Genomic DNA, 19,502 nt, shown 5'->3' on the forward strand with positions numbered 1-19,502 from the left:
GGCTCCCCGCCCCGCCCGGAGGAATCTGGCGGGACGTCCCGTCGGTCCCAGGTGAGGGCCGCCTGGAAAGGGCCCAGCGCGGCGGCGGCGGCGGCGGGATCCGGCGGGGGAGGGCATCTGGGGTGGGGACGCCCCCCCCAGCCCCACCGCGGCCCCCACCCTGCACACCCTCGCTCCTCCAGGCGGCGGCGGTGGCGACGCTTGAAACAGAAAAAAAAAAGTGTCTCCCTGGCGCGGGGCCAGCGTCCCAGCCCCCCTCGCCGCCGCCGCGCCGCAGCCGGGGAAAACAACTGCTCACTTCGCCCTGCGGCCGCCCCGCGCGCTCCCCGCCGCCCCGCGCCCCGGGAGCCCAGCGCCGGCCAGGGGGGGAGGCGCGGAGCGCGCCGGCCGCCCGGCCTTCCTCCCCCTCGCTCCTCCTCTCCGCCCCGACTCGCTCGGGCCTCCTCGCTCCCGCCTAAGTTTGGGGCCTTCGCAGGCCCCCGGGCGCCGCGCGGGGCTGGGCTTCCTCCCGGGGCGCCGCGAGTTTCGGGGCTCCCCGCCGGCCAGGCTGCATCTCCTTGCCTCTCCCGGGGTCCCTCCCCGCCCGCTTCCTCGGTTCCTCTCCCTCGCGGCCACCCCCACCCCCACCCCGCACCCCTCCGTCGAGCCTCCTCGTGCGCCGGGACCCTAACCCCCCCGCCCGGGCGCGCCCCCCACCCCGGGGTCCGGTGGCCCCGGATGCCGGGTCCCCGCGGGGCTGCGGGCGGCCTGGCCCCTGAGATGCGCGGGGCGGGGGCGGCGGGGCTGCTGGCGCTGCTGCTGCTCCTGCTGCTGCTGCTGCTGCTGGGCCCGGGCGGCGGGGCCGAGGGGGGGCCGGCGGGCGAGCGGGGTGCCGGCGGGGGCGGGGCGCTGGCCCGCGAGCGCTTCAAGGTGGTCTTTGCGCCGGTGATCTGCAAGCGGACCTGCCTCAAGGGCCACTGTCGGGACAGTTGTCAGCAGGGTTCCAACATGACGCTCATCGGAGAGAACGGCCACAGCACAGACACGCTCACGGGCTCCGGCTTCCGCGTGGGTGAGGCCAGGGTACCGGGCCGGAGGTGGGGCGTGGGGGCACAGGGCAGTGCAGGGGTGCACGGTGGGGGGGTGGTCCGGCTTATGCCTCTGGGGGATAGACAGAGAGTAGAGATCTGGGGGGGCTGGCGTTTTTGGGGGACCAGGGATGTTGGGAAGCTGGAGTCCTGGAAGCCAGAGTTCAGGGATCTGTATGGAGCTTTGGGGTAGGGTTCGGGTTGGAATGTGGGCAGATTAGATTCCCGGGTGACACAGGCTCCAGGGAAAGTGCCCAGTGCTGAGTACTTAGGGGCAATCCCGGCCAGCATGCAGGGAGGTCAGGTGGGGCTGGAGGTCCAAGTCAGAGAAGGGGTAAACATTCCCCCAAGAAACAGACTTGCTGAAAGAAATAGGAAAAGTCTTAAAAATCTCTAAAGTAGAGCCTGCCATGGGTAGATACCTGAGAGGAGGAGGAATGAGGTGGGGTTGAAAGGGTTACTGGCAAGGTCTGGGAGGGGAGAGGTGCCGAGGCTTAAGTATTGGGGTGCAGGCCTGGAGGTGAGGACTTCTCAGGCCCTTCTTTTCCTGGTGCCCCAGCGATGCCTCCCCCATAAACCTCCCCCATATGCCCTGGGCAGCTCTGCCTCAGAGGCCCTTGGAGCACCTCCACAGCCCCTCCTGGCCTCCCCACCCAGCCTGGAACCCACCCCTTCCCCAGCATCTCTCTTCCAAAAGCCAGGCCCGGGGTTCAGCTCTCCTCTTCCAGGGCCCTGGCCAGTAACCCCTGCCTGTGGGCTAGGCTGGGGGAGGTGTCCCAGCAGTAATTACCCTCCTGGACAGGGTAATTAGGCCAGGCCCAGGATGGCACCAGCACACCAGCCCCCCTTACACATTCCCAGACCAGGGAACCCCACTCAGATGGTTCTCATGAGATGATCTGCTTGTGTGGGTGGGCGGGCGTGCACGACACATACGGGAGGGGGGGGTAGAGGGCCTGCATGGGCTTTGGCAGTGGTACATTGAGATTAAATACGTGTGTGTTTGTGTTTGTGTCTTGGTTGCATGTCTCCAGTCTTTGTTAGTCTCTGGGGAGGGTGTTTGTAAGCCTGTGTTGGTGTCGGAGTGAGAATCTGTGTATGTAGGTGTGACAAGGTGACTGTGTGTGTGTGTGTGTGTGTGTGTGTGTGTGTGTGTGGCAGGATGACTGTGTGCACGGCCCCCAGGCCCCCTGGCCATCCGACCCAGGCTGCTGTCTCCATCTGTGCTGCCCACATCCCCCAGGCTCAGTGCCCAGGCCACAGTGGGCGGGTGTCACTGGAAGGTCACCCTCACCGCCATGGGTGACTCACTGGGAGGCAGGAAGGAGAGGATCCTGCCTCCTGGCCCAGCACACACCCCTCTGCCCTGAGAGGTCTGGCCCCAAGAGGCCCAGCAGGATGAGCTGGGCTGAGTTGGGAGGCTCCTGCCCAGGCCCCGATGGCCACGGATGCGAGCTGTCCCTGCGAGGTCCTGCAGGTGTCTCAGAGGGCAGTGCCCCCACCTTCCCCCTCCACTTCCTCCTGCCAGGAAGTGAGGGCAGCTATGGGGCAGCCAGGAGAGGGGCTGGGCCTCCAGTCCATGGGCTCTGGAATCACATGTCTGACATGAGTGCGTAGGATCCAGAAACAGAGATCCTTTGCACATGCGTGTGAGTGCAGCATCCACTGTACCTCCGTTCTTTCCCCCCCTGCAACCTCCTCCAAGACCCAGCCCTGCCCTCCAAAGCACCGTTTATAGTAGGGCACACCGACATGCATTCAACCAAGCGCAGGGCCAGCAAAGCTAGGGGGACGTGAGGGTAGGCTCCTCTCTGGAGAAGGGCTGAGATTGGAGGGGTGAGATTTGAATGTGCAGAGCTGGGGATAATGGCTCAGATGGAGAGGATGGTATGAATGCAGATGTGGAGGCCGAAGATCTGGCAGATTTGTAGGAAGAGGAAGAGCTTCTTGGGGAATGGGGGTGCACATGGCAGGAGCCGGGGAGGGGGGGGGGGCCAAAAGGAAGGCTGAGGCTGGACCGTGGGGAGCCTTGAATGGCAAGGAAATGAGGCAGGCCATGAGCAGGACCTGACTATGCTGGAACCCATGACAGTTTTCTCTCTGGACAAGCAGGAGAGGAGCAGGAAGCCAGTTAAGGGGCTTGGATGGCAGGACCTGGGCAAGGGCAGGGGAAGACGGCATGGAGAGGAGGGAATATGGATGCCTGGGGCAGTACAGAGGCCACAACTGGGCGGGGTGGTAGGAGAAGAGATGGAGCTTCAAGGTCCATTCTAGATGCCTGGGTAGACAGGGCTGCCCTATGGTGGTCTGAGATCAGGAGTGGGTGGGGTAGAATGCTGATTCCCACCAGTGTCCCCTTGGGGGGAGTGTACAGGAGAGGCCCTGGAGTGGGGGCACTGCAATGGCGGTGATATGGGTATCATCAGCAGTGGTGAGGTGTAGACCCTGGGATGGCAGGGCAGAGGGAGGCAGAGGGGGAGGAGGGAGAGCAGAGAGGGGGCCCAGGCCTGACTCAGGAGAAGAATTCAATTTTTAGGGTAGGAAAGGAGGAGGCACCAGGGAGAAGCAGGAGATCCAGGAAAGGCCCAAGGGAAAGCCAGTGGAGGGGAAGGCTGTTCCATCATCATCATCATCATCATCATCTACTACCACTTATTAAGCACCCTTTGTGTACCACGTTCTGTGCTGAGCATTTTACGGGCAGCACCTCCTTTAACAGGGGTGTCAAGCCTCCAGACAAGGCACAGGGAGGAGAGGAGTTGCTTAGGGCCACAGAGCTGGCACATGTCCCAGCTAGGATCTCAGTCCAACAGACCCTAAACCCAACATACCATGGGTATGAGGATGTTGGGGGACCCCAGGGAGGGCAGTCTCCCAGTATGTAGGGGATGGGTTATAAAAACCACCTTCCCAACGGGACAAAGCCGGCGGCTGGCAAGGAAGTAGGGAGGAGGGGGAGGAGGCAGGATGCGGGTATGCGGGGCTGGGCGGGTGGGGTGGGGCCCTGACGCGCCCCCCCACTCCCCCCCCCCCCCCCGGCAGTGGTGTGCCCTCTGCCCTGCATGAACGGCGGCCAGTGCTCCTCTCGAAACCAGTGCCTCTGCCCCCCGGACTTCACGGGCCGCTTCTGCCAGGTGCCGGCCGGGGGTGCCGGCGGGGGCGCAAGCGCCTCCGGCCCGGGGCTGGGCCGGACTGGAGCCCTCCCCGCCGGCGCGCTGCCGCCCCTGGCCCCGGAGAGCGAGTCTGTGGCCAGCAAGCACGCCATCTACGCCGTCCAGGTGATCGCCGACCCGCCCGGGCCCGGGGAGGGGCCCCCTGCCCAGCACGCGGCCTTCCTGGTGCCCCTCGGGCCGGGACAGATCTCAGCGGAAGGTACCAGGCAACCGGGAGGCCGAGGCGGGTGGGCACCGGGGCGGCGGTCCCCGGCGGACGCCGGCGCGGGAGGAGCGCGGCGGGGCCACGTGGCGGGGCAGCCCTGAGGCCGCCGGCCCCGCCCCCCAGTGCAGGCCCCGCCCCCCGTGGTGAACGTGCGCGTCCACCACCCGCCCGAGGCCTCGGTCCAGGTGCACCGCATCGAGGGGCTGAACGCCGAGGGCCCCGGCCCCGCCCAGCACCTGCTGCCGCACCCCAAGCCCTCGCACCCCCGGCCACCCACGCAGAAGCCCCTGGGCCGCTGCTTCCAGGATACGCTGCCCAAGCAGCCGGTGAGGGACTCCGCAGTGGCGGCCGGACTGACCCTTGTGTCCCTTAGGGTGGCCTTATTCCAACTCACCGGATTCCTCAAAACTGGGGATCCAGGGCACCCCCAATTGGCTACGGGCAGGCTCGGTGCAGGCCACCAGCAACCTCTTGGGGCTTTCTCAAGAGGGAGGCGTTGTGGGGGCTGGGCACCCTCTGACCACCCCCTCCTCCCCCAGTGCGGCAGCAACCCCCTCCCTGGCCTCACCAAGCAGGAAGACTGCTGCGGGAGCATCGGCACTGCCTGGGGCCAAAGCAAGTGCCACAAGTGCCCCCAGCTGCAGTGTAAGTGCTGGGGGTTCAGTGGGGCACCCCCATTGCAGGGCTGACCCTCCTGTATCCCCCCCTGCAAGATGCACTGTCCCGCTCTGCCCCTCCCCTGCTATGCTCTCCTCTCTCTGCAGACACAGGAGTGCAGAAGCCGGGGCCCCTGCGAGGGGAGGTGGGCGCCGACTGCCCCCAGGGCTACAAGAGACTCAACAACACCCACTGCCAGGGTACAGACAGCCAGGTGTCACCGGGGAGGTCCAAGGGAGGCGGTGGGGCTGGGGCAGGACCCTGAGGTCCTCGGAGCAGCCTGCTGTCACTTGGTGGCCCCAGCCTAGAGAGACCAAACTTCTGCTCACCATAGATATCAATGAGTGTGCCATGCCTGGGATGTGTCGCCACGGTGACTGCCTCAACAACCCTGGCTCCTATCGCTGTGTCTGCCCACCTGGTCATAGCTTGGGCCCCTCGCGCACACAGTGCATTGGTGAGCCTGGGCTGGGGGCTCAGGCCCCTGGGAGATCACAAGCATGTGTGGGAGGAGCAGGGCTCTGAGCAGTGAGAGTCAGAGGGCACAAAGGTCAGGATGGGGGGTCAAGGATTATCTGCAAAAGGAGAAAGGTCCGGAGCAGATAGGATTAGGGGTCATGTGAGAAGGGTTAGAGGTCACATGAAGTCAGGGGTTATATGAAGTCAGAGTCCTATGAGATCAAGGTCTCGATGGGTTGGAGAGATGAGATCTAGAGCAGCTAGAATTGGGGGTCATTAGAGTCAGGGGTCACGAGGTCAGGAGACAAATGGACAGTAGGGATGAGATTTAGAGTAGCTGAGAATCAGTGGTTGCGTAGGTTTCAGAGGTCACGTGAGGTCAGGATGATGGATTCAGGGGTCACGTGGGTTCAGGGTCATGTGGGATCAGATACCACATGGAGTCCCAGAGGTGTCTCAGCCAGAGGGGTGAGGTTCAGGCCGGATGCTCATGCCCCCACCCCCTGCAGCGGACAAGCCGGAGGAGAAGAGCCTGTGCTTCCGCCTGGTTAGCCCTGAGCACCAGTGTCAGCACCCACTCACCACGCGTCTCACCCGCCAGCTCTGCTGCTGCAGTGTCGGCAAGGCGTGGGGTGCGCGGTGCCAGCGCTGCCCAGCCGATGGCACTGGTGAGCCTGGGGCGGAGCGGCGGTGGGGGGAGGAATCTGTTTGTCCGTGTGCCGGGTCAGGGGATCGCTCACCTCTGTCCCTTGCCCTGGCTTCAGCTGCCTTCAAGGAGATCTGCCCGGCGGGAAAGGGTTACCACATCCTCACCTCCCATCAGACGCTCACCATTCAGGGTGAAAGCGATTTCTCCCTCTTCCTGCACCCCGACGGGCCACCCAAGCCCCAGCAGCTGCTGGAAAGCCCCAGCCGGGCGCCACCACCCGAGGACACTGAGGAAGAGAGAGGTCCGGCCCGATGCCTTCTGCTCCCTGACCAATGCTGAACAACTAAACCAGACCCCTGGACCCCTCACTGAAATAGGACTGCAGAGTCTAATCCCCTCATTTCTAATCCTTAATGCAGCCGCTCATCCCCCAGACCTGACCCTCTGATCCCTCATCAGGGTCTTAACCCCAGGACCTGACTTCTCCCACCCAGGCTCTGGCCATCCATGGCCCTGCAACCCTGTTGCTCTGCCCCGCTGAGTGCCTCTGATTTCCTGATCAGGGCACTGATTCAGCCCAAATGCTGTGCCCAGACCTGATGCTCTGCCCCAGGGACGTGACCCTGGATCTGTAACCCGGGATGGTCTCCTGACGCCCGAAGCAGATGCCCCTTGACCCCGGGCTCTAGCCCCTGACCCTTGACCCCAGAGACTGATTGCTGAAGTCTTAGAAACCCTGATTGCAGATGCCCCAGTGTTGACTCCCTACCCCTAGCCCAAAACTTACGGTCCCCTCTTCTTCCCTTTCAGGGGTAACCACGGACTCAGTGAGTATGAGTGCCCCGGTGGGAGGGGCAGGGGAGGCGAGGGAGATGCGGAGGGCCCACGCTGCTGTCCCCGCAGCCAGTGAGCGAGGAGCGGCCTGCCCAGCAGAGCCCCCCGACGGCCACCACGTCTCCTGTCCGGCCCTACCCCGGTGAGCTGGACACCGCAGGGACCAGTTCGCTGCTGGGGGAAGTTCGCAGTCTAGGCAACGGGGTGGGGGTCCCGGGACGGTGGGAGCTGGGGTGGGACGTTCCGGTTTCCAGCGGGCGAGGAGAGAGGCGGCGCACACCCACCCTCCTCACCCGGTGCCGGGGCTTGCGCCGCTGCCTGCAGAGCTCATCTCCCGCCCCTCGCCGCCCACCGTGCGCTGGTTCCTGCCTGACTTGCCCCCCTCCCGAAGTGCCGTGGAGATTGCCCCGACACAGGTCACAGGTAAGGCCCGCCCAGCGAGGCCACGCCCCCCTAAGGCCACGCCCCTGGCCTTTCTCTCCTTCTGTCCCCCTCCCCACCGGCCCCATCATTCCCCAACGCTAACGGGGTGCTTATACCGCGGCTTGCTGGGTGCCAGTGAACAGTACCTGTCCTCAAGCGACCCGAGTAGGATGATGTTCAACCGAGTCTGAGGGAGTTCATTCATTCATTTATTCATTCATTCAACACATATAGCTCCCACTACGTGCCAGGTACTGTTTGTTTAAGTGCTGGGTATACAACCCTGAACAAAACGGACAAAAATTTCCCATCCTTGCGGAGCAAACAGAACAATAAGTAAAACTCTATGTTGCATAAATGCTATGAAAAAATAAATCAGAGAAGACAGAAGGAGGTCTGGGGCTTCCCATAATATGTAGGGTAGCGATGAGAGAAGGCTCTCCGAGCACTTTTTTCCCTTCTAAATTTTGTATTTTTAATACTTTGAAGCTTATAGGGCAATTACAAAAATAATACAACCCCCTTACAGAAAACTCCAACATACCCCTAGTCCCCCAGATACCCAGATCTACCAATATGAACATTTTGCCACATTTGCAGTATCATTCTTTCTATTCCTCTATCTTCATCTATCTGTCCATCAGTCTGTCTGTCTAAGAATCCATGATCTGAACACTTCAGTGTAGATTGTACATATCATGCTCCTTGAACACTTAATCCTTCCATGAACATTTCTACGTACAAGGATATTCACTTATGTAACCATCTTGAGTGCAGTTACCGAGTTTAAGAAGTTTAACATTGATATAAAGCTTACAGGCTATATTCCAACTTCCCATATGTCTCAATATTGCCCTTTTGAGCCTTTTTTCCTCCCTTCTTAGGTCCTGATCAGGATCACGTATTGCATTTAATTGTTTCTTTACTTGCTCTTTTTGTTTTTTAATTTGGGGAGCATATATCTAATAAAAATGTTCCATATCTCACCCCCAAGCATGCCATTCAGTGGGATCAATCAATTCACAATGTTGACCCACCCTCCCCACCTTGCATTACCAAAACTTTCCTATTGCCCCAAATAGAAACCCTATACCCATTTTTTTTTAACGTATAATATAACATATATACAAAGCAAAGAAAAAAGCAATAGTTTTTAAAGTACTCTTCCATAAGTAGTTATAGGACAGATCCCAGAGTTTGTCATGGGCTACCATACCATCCTCTTAGATTTTTACTTCTAGCTGCTCCAGAATATAGAAGGCTAGAAGGAATAAATGGTTTTTTATCACCACAATCAACTTTTGTTTGTGAAAAATAACATATATACAAAAAAGCAATAAATTTCAAAGCACAGTGCAACAATTAGTGATAAAACAGATTTCAGAGTTTGGTATCCAGAATTTTAGATTTTTACTTCTAGCCGTTCTAAGATACTGGAGACTAAAAGAAATATCAGTATAATGATTCAGCAATCATACTAGTTTGTTAAGCCCTACCTTCTCTATATAACTCTACCATCACCTTTGATCTTTCTGTCCCACTCTTTAGGGGTATTTGGGCTATGCCCATTCTAACTTTTTCATCCTGGAAGGGGCTGTTGATAATATAGGGTAGGGGGATGGAACTAGCTGATGTTCTAGAGAGGCTGGCCCCTCTAGGTTTCAGAACTTATCTAGTCCAGGAACCCCTCTGGAGGTTGTTGGCTTCTGGAAAGTTACCCTAGTGCATGGAACTGTTGTAGAATCTTATACATTGCCCTAGGTGTTCTTTATAATTGGCTGGAGTGGTTTTGGTTGGAGTTCAGCAGGTTATGTAGGTGGCAAGGTCTAACTGAAGCTTGGGTAAGAGTGACCTCCAGAGTAGCCTCTCGCCTCTATTTGAACTCACTTTGCCACTGCTACCTTATTTGTTACACTTCTCTTCCCCCTTTTGGTCAGGATGGAATTGTTGATCCCGTGCCCCTACCCATTTTTGATTCCCTCTCCATTCCCCCTGCCCACACTCCTGGCAACCTATACTCTAATTTCTGTCTCTGTGAACTTCTCCAATATTTTTTGTTGTTGTTACCATGGGGCTTAAATTTAAATCTCAAATCTATAACAATCTGGTTTGTTTTGATACCAACTTAATTTCCATAGTGCACACAAACTATATTCTTTTTTTTTTTTTTTTTTTTTTTTTAAAGAGGGAGGAAGGGAAGGAAAGACAGAGAGAAGGAAGGAAGGATGGGAGGAAGAAAGGGAAACATCTTTTAAACATTTTCTTGTTTTATTGTATTTTGTTTGTTTGTTACATGGGCTGGGGCCGGGAATCGAACCGAGGTCCTCCGGCATAGCAGGCAAGCACTTTGCCCGCTGAGCCACCGCGGCCCGCCCACAAACTATATTCTTATAGCCCCCATCCCCCCACCTCTATGTGGTTCTTGTCACAAGTTACGTGTTTATACATTACGAATCCAAACTGATTTCTCATTACATTTTATGCATTTGCCTTTTAAATTGTGTAGGAAGTAAAAAGTGGCATTACAAACCTAAAATACAGTAGTCCTGGCATTTATATGTACCCCTGTTACCCTTATCACAGATCTTTATTTTCTCATGCAGCTTTGATTTATTGTGTATTGTCCTTTTCACCCTGTAGAACTTTCTTTGGCATGTCTTGTAAGGCTGGTCTGGTGGTGGTGAATTCCCTCCGTTTTTGTTTATCTGGGAATATCCTAATCTCTCCCTCATTTTTGAAAGACAGTTTTGCCAGATATAGAATTTTTGGTTGTTTTGTTTTGTTTTTTTCTTTCAGCTCTTTGAATGTCATTCCGCTACCTTCTTACCTTCAGGGTTTCCCATGAGAAAGTGACCTTAATCTTGTGAGGCTCCAAGCCTAGTTTTAAAGATGATTAGAAATTAAAGAGGGGAAGTGGGAAAGGAATGGCCTGTGCAGGTTGGGGAAGAGGACATTCCAAGTGAAATGAAGTTTGGGCAAAGGTATGGAGACATGCGACAGTGATGGAGGAAGGAGGAAACCACACACAGATCAGTGGTTCTGAGCCAGGCAAGGGCCAGTTAAGAGCCTTGGGTGTGGTCCCAGAGGCTGTGGGAAGTGTCTGCAGGGTTTGGGGCATCATAATTGCTAGTCCCAACCCAGCAGTCCCTGTGTGCCAGGCACCATTTTAAGAGTTTTTCGTACTAAATATCATTTAACCTTGACGCACTGTGTGAAGTGGGCTCCGAGCCTTATTTTCTGGATGAGAAACTTGAGGCTTCCCGAGGCTCGGGAGCTTACCCCAGGTCACACAGCCAGGCCAGCTTCCAGCCCAGGTCTGGGTGGACTCCAAAGCTCAAGGGAGGTGCTAGCCTTACTGAAACCCGGAGCGTGGCTGAGGTCCTGGGGTGAGGGCGGGGGTGGAAGTGGCTGCCCTGTGGGTGCTTCCAGCCCCTGCTGCCTTGGGAGGTGGCTAGAGGACACTGGTGCAGAGTTGCATAGTTTAAGGAATGGAGGTGACTAGGGAGAAGGGACTTTCAGAGTCCGAGAGCTGGGGACATTGGGGTGACTGCAAGGCCCTAAGTGTCTCAAGCCATTGTGGCCGGGATTTGGGGTGGATGGGCCTTGGAGTGAATAGGATGAAAGTTTAAAGGGTCCATGGGTTGTGCAGACAGGGATGTCAGGGCCAGCTGGCGTCGCGGTATTGGCATCCTCTGGGATGGAGGGGCCATTATGAGTGTGTGTGTGGGGGGCGTGGAGGTCCATCCCTGGGAACCTGCAAGAGAGTGAGGGCTCCCCCGCCCCGCCCGCAGAGACGGACGAGTGCCGACTCAACCAGAACATCTGTGGCCACGGCGAATGCGTCTCGGGCCCCACGGACTACTCTTGTCACTGCAACCCGGGCTACCGGTCGCACCCGCAGCACCGCTACTGCGTGGGTGAGCGCGGGGCCGGCGGGCGCGGGGGCGGTCCCTGGGGCGGCCCCGGGGTCCGGACACCCGTTGGACGTCTCCCCGCCGGTTGGTGCTCCTCAGACGTGAACGAGTGCGAGGCGGAGCCGTGCGGCGCGGGCCGCGGCATCTGCATGAACACCGGCGGCTCCTACAACTGCCACTGCAACCGCGGCTACCGCCTGCAAGTCGGCGCCGGGGGGCGCTCGTGCGTGGGTGAGCGCGGCCGGGGCGGGGCGCGGGGCGGGGCGGGGCGCGGCTCTCCTCCCCGCGGCCCCGCGATCCCCTCCGCCGCCCTCCCCTCGCGCGCCCCTTCCTCCCGCTCAGACATGAACGAGTGCATCAAGCCCCACTTGTGCGGCGACGGCGGCTTCTGCATCAACTTCCCGGGTCACTACAAATGCAACTGCTACCCCGGCTACCGCCTCAAGGCTTCCCGGCCGCCGGTCTGCGAAGGTGGGGGAGGCCAGTCCAGACCCCGGGGCGGGGGCGGGGAGGTGCGAGGTCCGGCCGAGCACCCTGAACGCCGGGCCGGCTCCGTCTTCCCCAAACGGGTCCTTTTTCTTCTCCCTGCCGCGCAGACATCGACGAGTGCCGGGACCCCAGCTCCTGCCCAGATGGCAAATGCGAGAACAAACCCGGGAGCTTCAAGTGCATCGCCTGTCAGCCGGGCTACCGCAGCCAGGGGGGCGGGGCCTGTCGCGGTGAGGGCGGGGCCGAGGTCGGAGGTCTCGAAGCCTAGGGGGCGGGGCCTGACTCCGACTGGGGCGGGAGGGGGCGGTGCTTAGCGCCGGTGCTCGGCTCCTAGGGGGCGGGGCCTGCTGGGAGTAGAGCTCCGCCCCCAACCCAATCCCGGGTTTAGGGGTCCCCACGGTGGGCGGCCACTGGGGCGGCGTGCGAGGCGAGCCTTCTCCGCCGCAGACGTGAACGAGTGCGCCGAGGGCAGCCCCTGCGCGCCGGGCTGGTGCGAGAACCTGCCGGGCTCTTTCCGCTGTACGTGCGCCCAGGGCTACGTCCCCGCCCCCGACGGCCGCAGCTGCCAGGGTGAGCTCACGCCCTCCACTCCGCGCTGCGGGTCGCCCCGTCTGTCAAATGGGTGGGTGGGAAGTGGCTAGCTCCCCATCCCACCCCCACCCCCACCTCCAGGTCCTTCATTGATCCAGCCGCTCATTTTCTCAGCGAAACTCGCCAGAAAAGGGCGCCAGAATTTACAAATAGGAGGCTCTTGGGAGGCGGGGATTGCAGCTTCTATTGGCAAAGCACATTACTTCAATTTGAAGGAAAGGGTCTAGATCAAAGAATAGAGAGTGTTCATAGTCATCACCCCCACCCCCCCAGTCCCCCACCCTTGCACAAATACTTATGATGCACCTAGGCGGGCTGGGGGCTGGGATTCAGAAAAAGTGGGCGGATCTGCAGAGAAAGTTAGACACCTACTGAGGCGCTCAGGGGTGGGGCATCGTGGGCCCGCATGCTACGGAGCAACACCAGCCAGAGAGGGCGTTACGTGAAGCCCAAGTGTCTTAAAGGATCGGTAGGAATTGGGCAAGCAAAGAAAAGTGAGAGGGAACAACACGTCAAGCAGAGGGCTAGGATGGTGCAAATCGGGTGAGAAACAGCCAGGGAGCGTGGGGGGAAATGCAAAGTATGAGCAGGGGTGGGGCTGAGGCTGGGACGGACAGGGTTCCCCCATCTTGGAGAGCCCTCTAAGCCTTGCTCAGGAAGTTGAGCTTCACCCTGAGGGCATTAGGAGGCAGCTAAGGCATTTTAACTCAAAGAGTGAAAAGGTTGGCCATTCTTGCTGATGGAAGTGGAGAGTGGTTGGGTGTCTTCTGGACTCAGGACAGATGTTGGTGGGCCCAGGATGGTCATGAGATGATGCGATTTTAGAGTAGTATTTGGAGAACGGATTACCTGGGCTTCTCACCTGGATGTCCAGGTGAGGGAGAAGGACGTTAGGGACTAGTTAGGTTTCTGGTTTGGGTGACTCCATGAATTGTGCTGTTCATTGAGAGAGGGCCCCTAGGGGAGGGGCACATTTGGGACAGGAGATGCGAGGCTCCATATTGGACCAGTTGCACGGGTGGTCCCTGTGTGCCTTCTAGCTGGAGATGCCAGCAGAGTGGCCATGGGGGTTGGAAGCCTTGAGCCAGACACCCCTACCTGGAACCATGGATGGTGGGGTCTGTGGAGCCTTGGGTGGGGAGGGGCTAAGCTGCTCAGCAAGGAAGGTGGATCAGGTGAGGAGAGCCTCAGCACAGCGTTGTGGGCATTGACACATCAGGGGCAGGCAGGGGCAGAGGAGCGGGAGGAGGGATGGCGGTGGGGGGGAGGTTGGAGGGGAAAAGAGGGGGATGCTGGGACCGGGGAGGAGAGGGACAGAGGGAGGGCTCATGGAGCAGCTGCTGGAAAGCTGGGGAGAAGCCTCCAGGGAGGAAGGAGTGAGCTGAATGCAATAGAGTAATTCTTATAAAATTAGAATGTAATGATGAAACGAGAAGTTTTTGGCCTTGGCAAGTGTGGCTTCTGTGGCCTGCGGAAGGAAGAGGCCAGGAAGGATGCAGAGAAAGCAGAGGTTAGCGAGAGCTGGGATCATGGGAACGGGCTTTAGAGCTACAGGCTGAGGAGGAGAGGCAAGGAAAGAGGGCAAGAGGATGGCAGGTGCAGCAAAGGCCAAGAGAGGAGGGGGAAAGGCTGGTGGGCAGCTGGCCAAGGACAGAAGGGACCTCTTATGCTCTAGTGAGAGGAAGGGGGCATGGATGAGAGAAGGGTTTCTGGGAGATTAAGAGAAGTACCTTTAATTTTCTCATTGAAGAGATGCCCAAGGAGGAAAGTAGAGGTTTGGAACTGCATGGGGTGGTCTACGAGCTTTGTAGAAATCAGGAGTGGGAGCAATGGGGGAGGGTGGCTCCAGCCCTGCTCTGCCCCGCTCAGCCCCCGCACCTCCCATGCAAGCTTGCTTTGCTGGCCTGCTTAGGAGGAAGGAGAGGCGGTCATGGGTGCCCACGGATGAGTCCTGGGCTTCAGCTCTGGAGAGAAGACGGTCAGGCTGGTTGCTGTCCGAGTCGGGGGGCTCGGAGGACTGAGTGGGAAGCTTTTAGCTTCTGTGGGAGGGAAGGTGGAGTCAGGGGACTTGAGGAGAGCACAGGGGCAATGGGAAGCAGTGGGCCAGGTCCCGGGAGTGAAAAGCCGCCCGTGGTCCTGACAGCAAGTAGCTGACGTTAAGGTGGAGGTCTCCGAAGCTGGTCGTGGGAAGTGGTCGTGCATGGGGATGTTGGAAGCTCCTGGCGTGGAAAGGAAGAGAGAGGGTAAGGGATGGGGAGGGTAGGTGCCGACAGCAACAAAGAGGCCAGAGGCTGGTGTGCGGGCCTTGGCACCTCGGATGAAGAGCCAGCTGGGAGGGGCCCTGAGGTGTGGGTAACAACCAGCTTCCATCCATCCCAGAGGACTGCAGGGAAGTGTGCAGGTTACTTTAGAGCAGGGGCAGGTGAAGTTTTTCTATGAAGCATGCAAAGATGCGGGGGAGCTTATCTGCATGGGAAGAAGGAAGCTGTGGCAGATGAGGGGAAAGGTTAGGGGCCCAGGGTGGCATGGGAAGAGGGGATGGCGGAAAGAGTGGCCCTTGACTGCTGAGGGTGGACGAAGGCTGGGAAGGCCCGGTTGGCAGGGCCTGAACTCTTTAGCACCAGAATTGGTCCAGGGTCCCTGGAAGCTCCTGGCCTAGTCCCCAGGGCACAGTGTGCTGTACGGGAGCCTTTCAGGGGTGCTGGGAAGCCCTGGGCTTCCTTTGAGCTCCACTGGCCTCAGTTCTGGTGCTCTAGGTGACAGGCATGAACCAGGGGAAGGCCAGTCAGAGCTCAGGACCATGCCCAGCCTGGCCCCCTGACATCCCTCTGCCTTGCAGACATGGACGAGTGTGAGACTGGAGACGTGTGTGACAATGGCATCTGCACCAACACACTAGGCTCTTTTCAGTGCCAGTGCCTGTCCGGCTACCACCTGTCCAGGGACCGGAGTCGCTGTGAAGGTGAGGGGGCTTGGGAGCCAGGCAGGGGGTTCATTACTTCCCACCCTAGGACCTGCCATGCCCAGGTCCCGAGCCCCAGGGGCCACCTGGGCAGTCCCCATCCAGACCCAAAATGGGGCACAAGGGTAGGGGGATAGCCCCAGGCTTTCTGGGAAGCCTTGGCAGCTTCAGGTTGGGGGGGTGGGGGTGAAGTCAGCCCCTGAGAACCCACCCCACCCCCACTCCCTACTGTGATCCCTTCACCAGATATTGACGAGTGTGACTTCCCCGCGGCCTGCATTGGGGGCGACTGCATCAACACCAATGGCTCTTACCGCTGTCTCTGCCCCCAGGGGCACCGGCTGGTGGGTGGCAGGAAGTGCCAAGGTATGGGGGTGAGGCTGGGAGCAGGGATCCCCCCGGGGGGCACCCTTGGTGGTGGTCTTTCATTTCTCCAGCCAGCCAGCCAGCCATCTGGTCACTCATCTTTCCACTCTTTCACCTCAGATAACATTGATAGAAATAACGACAAGTGCTTGTGGGGTGCCAGGCAGTGGGCCGAGCTCCCAGCAGATGTTAACTCACTAGTCTCCCCAGCCACCCCCACTAGCTGCTTGTATCCGGCAAGGGTTTATTGAACACCTTCCCTGAGCCAGGTGTTCTAGGGACAATGGCCTAGGGCTCCCAGCTGGGAAAGGCCAACCTGTAAACTGTTAACCCATTAATTTCAAGGGGTTGGTGACAGTTGCACTGAACGTGGTTGCCTAAGTGGAAAGGGCATGGAATGGTGTTTCAGGCTGAGGAACAGTATGTGCAAAGCACAGAGGTCTGAAAGGATCTCTGTGTTTTCAGAGGAGAGTAGACATCACTGTATTTGATACAGGGTGGGGGTGGGGGGCGGTGGGGTGTATGGATTAAAGGATGAGATTTAAAGGTATTGGGAGACCAGACTGAAAGTCCTTAAATGCCTAGAAAACGTGGACTTCATTCTTTGGGTTAATGGGGACCACTAAAGATTGTGAGCAGAACGACGGCACTGAATGTGCCCACACCTAGACTCGCACACAGACATGCCCGAGTGGACTTCCTTTTGTGTGTACTTTGAAATCAAAGTATAAATTTGGGTTTTGAACTTGTGGGAGGCCTCTGGGCACACCCCCAGGGGAAAGGAGGCTGGGTTTCCGGGTCAGCGGCTCCTCTGTCTCCCCCTCCTCTCGTCCCTGCAGACATAGATGAGTGCAGCCAGGACCCGGGCCTGTGCCTTCCCCACGGGGCCTGCGAGAATGTGCAGGGCTCCTACGCGTGCATCTGCGACGAGGGCTTCTCGCCCTCCCAGGACCAGCACAGCTGTGAGGGTGGGTGCCCTCCACGCAACCCCCCGCCCCAGACCAGACAAGCCCCCTGCGCTGCAGCCAGGGTTCAGATGATTACACCTGTTCCCATCCTCCCAAATTTGGGGAACAGGACGAGATCTCTGTAGCTCAGGGAGCCTGGGGCCCAGAACTTGGGAGTGCCAGGCGTGCCATGTGGAAGAGCTTGGCTTTCACAGGGTGGAGGAGGGAGGAGCCGGGGAGAGGGGGGAGCAGAGGAGTGCGGGTGGAGGACGGGGTGGGCAGGGACAGCAAGCCCCTGAGCTGCCCTCTCCTCCCTCAGAGGTGGAGCAGCCCCACCACAAGAAGGAGTGCTACCTTAACTTCGACGACACGGTATTTTGCGACAGCGTCCTGGCCACCAACGTCACCCAGCAGGAGTGCTGCTGCTCGCTGGGGGCCGGCTGGGGGGACCACTGCGAGATCTATCCCTGCCCGGTCTACAGTTCAGGTCAGGCGCCGGGCGGGACCCTCTTCTCCCCCTTCCCCCCCACTCCCAGGGCCTCAGTTTCTCCGACCGAGAATGGGGATGGTGGCACCTCCCCGGGTGGCGAGGAAATGAAGTGGAATGAAGTGGAGCCCGGCGCGCACGCCCAGTCCCGCCTCCTTCTTCCCTCCCCACGGCCGCTGTCTCCCCGCAGCCGAGTTCCACAGCCTCTGCCCAGACGGGAAGGGCTACACCCAGGACAACAACATTGTCAATTACGGCCTCCCTGCCCACCGTGGTAAGCCCCGCGCGCCCCGCCCTCTGTAGCCCGCCCCCATAAGCCCCGCCCACCCCTCCGTTGTTGCGCCGCGGAGCCCCTCCCACCGAGTGGGCCCCCCGCCGAGCCCAGCCTGCCCGCGCTTGCCCCGCAGACATCGACGAGTGCATGCTCTTCGGGGCGGAGATCTGCAAAGAGGGCAAGTGCGTGAACACTCAGCCCGGCTACGAGTGCTACTGCAAGCAGGGCTTCTACTACGACGGGAACCTGCTGGAGTGCGTGGGTGAGCGAGGTCGGGGGAGGACGCGAGAGGGTGTGGCGGGAGACAGCCGCCCGCACACCAACCCTGACCCCGGCCGGCCCCTGCCATGCGCGCTTTCCCTCCCGCTAGACGTGGATGAGTGCCTGGACGAGTCCAACTGCCGGAACGGAGTGTGTGAGAACACGCGCGGCGGCTACCGCTGCGCCTGCACGCCTCCGGCCGAGTACAGCCCCGCTCAGCGCCAGTGCCTGAGCCCCGAGGAGATGGGTGAGGGTCGGCCGGGAAACCGGGGCGAGCCGGGGGCCCGAGTCGAGCTGTGAGCGCCACCCCACCCACTCCCTCGCTGCCCGCAGACGTGGATGAGTGCCAGGACCCGGCAGCCTGCCGCCCTGGTCGTTGCGTCAACCTGCCGGGCTCCTACCGCTGCGAGTGTCGCCCACCCTGGGTGCCTGGGCCCTCCGGCCGCGACTGCCAGCTCCCGGAGAGCCCAGCCGGTGAGGGCGAGGGTCGTCCTGGGTAGAGCCCCGGACTCTGTGCGCCGGGTGAGCTCGTGTGGATGGGGTGGGGCGGGGACGCTGGCTCCTGCCTCGGGGCCCTCCCTGACGCCATGTCCCCTCCCCAGAGCGTGCTCCGGAGCGGCGCGACGTATGTTGGGGCCAACGCGGAGAGGACGGCATGTGCGCGGGGCCCCTGGCCGGACCCGCACTCACCTTCGACGACTGCTGCTGCCGCCAGGGCCGCGGCTGGGGCGCTCAGTGTCGCCCGTGCCCGCCGCGCGGCGCCGGTGAGACAGCCGGAAAGTGGCTGGCCCGGAGCGCGTCCGGGGCGGGTGCCGGGGTGTACCGACCTCGCTGACTGCCCCACCGCACTCCTCCCAGGGTCCCAGTGTCCAACGTCGCAGAGCGAGAGCAATTCCTTCTGGGACACGAGCCCTCTGTTGCTGGGGAAGGCTCCGCGAGGTGAGTAGTGTCGACGGGGCCGTGTGGGGTCGTCAGCTTCCACCCCTGGGCTGTGTTGACGCCCCACTTGTCGGCATAGAGGAGGACAGCTCAGAGGAGGATTCGGACGAGTGCCGCTGCGTGAGCGGCCGCTGCGTTCCGAGACCCGGCGGCGCGGTGTGCGAGTGCCCCGGCGGCTTCCAGCTCGACGCCTCCCGCGCCCGCTGCGTCGGTGAGCCGGGCTCGGGGCGGGGCCTGAGGCGCCATGAGGCCCCTGTGGCGCCCTACGAAGTCCGCTCATGTCACTCCCACCAACAGACATCGACGAGTGCCGAGAGCTGAACCAGCGCGGACTGCTGTGCAAGAGCGAGCGGTGCGTGAACACGAGCGGCTCCTTCCGCTGCGTCTGCAAAGCTGGTTTCGCGCGCAGTCGCCCGCACGGGACCTGCGTGCCCCAGCGCCGCCGCTGACGCCGCGCTCAGCTCGGACCTCTGCCATCACCCAGCGGTTCCCGCCGACGCTCGGGGAGCACGTTGCCTCTGGCTCCTGCCGACTTGGAGCTCCGGACCCATGGGTCCCAGGGCTCGGACCTGCAGACCCCTTCCCGCTCCCCGTGACCCGAGGGCGCCCGTCCTGGCCCCGGTCCCTGCCACTGGCCCTGCCTGACTTATAAGCGGATGTTGGCTCCGGGGCGCTGTTGACCTTCCTCCCAAGGAGTGTTTCCTAGAAACTGATAAATCAGTTTGTGCCTCTTTACCGGGCTTCCGAAGCAAATGGTTCTCTGCCAGGGGCGGCACGGAGGGCTGCCCAGCAGTGGGCGCGGACT

The 19,502-nt window shown here is 60.2% G+C and overlaps 1 protein-coding gene across 1 annotated transcript; it reads left to right on the forward strand.

Annotated features, from left to right (window-relative positions):
* The first annotated feature begins 702 nt into the window (after positions 1 to 702).
* LTBP3 (latent transforming growth factor beta binding protein 3) lies at positions 703 to 19,249 on the forward strand. Its single transcript, XM_077115726.1, has 28 exons — positions 703 to 1,051; positions 4,110 to 4,439; positions 4,569 to 4,771; positions 4,985 to 5,090; positions 5,210 to 5,302; positions 5,437 to 5,559; positions 6,071 to 6,229; positions 6,326 to 6,511; positions 7,021 to 7,037; positions 7,114 to 7,186; positions 7,369 to 7,467; positions 11,259 to 11,384; positions 11,481 to 11,612; positions 11,724 to 11,852; positions 11,978 to 12,100; positions 12,318 to 12,440; positions 15,301 to 15,423; positions 15,670 to 15,789; positions 16,629 to 16,757; positions 17,056 to 17,223; positions 17,414 to 17,497; positions 17,631 to 17,759; positions 17,868 to 18,005; positions 18,092 to 18,232; positions 18,361 to 18,522; positions 18,617 to 18,697; positions 18,777 to 18,908; positions 18,995 to 19,249. The coding sequence occupies exons 1-28, from the start codon at positions 718 to 720 to the stop codon at positions 19,144 to 19,146; spliced, it is 3,915 nt and encodes a 1,304-aa protein (XP_076971841.1). The 5' UTR covers positions 703 to 717; the 3' UTR covers positions 19,147 to 19,249.
* The last annotated feature ends 253 nt before the right edge of the window (positions 19,250 to 19,502 follow it).

This window comes from Tamandua tetradactyla, chromosome 9 (genome assembly GCF_023851605.1).
Source record: "Tamandua tetradactyla isolate mTamTet1 chromosome 9, mTamTet1.pri, whole genome shotgun sequence".
Taxonomy (NCBI): domain Eukaryota; kingdom Metazoa; phylum Chordata; class Mammalia; order Pilosa; family Myrmecophagidae; genus Tamandua; species Tamandua tetradactyla.

Bases quoted from the DNA above. Each gene is read 5' to 3' on its own strand.
- LTBP3 (XM_077115726.1), top strand. From the start codon at position 718: ATGCCGGGTCCCCGCGGGGCTGCGGGCGGCCTGGCCCCTGAGATGCGC. The intron at 5,091-5,209 runs GTAAGTGCTGGG...CTCTCTCTGCAG, and splicing joins CAAGTGCCCCCAGCTGCAGT to ACACAGGAGTGCAGAAGCCG. The intron at 12,101-12,317 runs GTGAGGGCGGGG...TCTCCGCCGCAG, and splicing joins GGGGGGCGGGGCCTGTCGCG to ACGTGAACGAGTGCGCCGAG.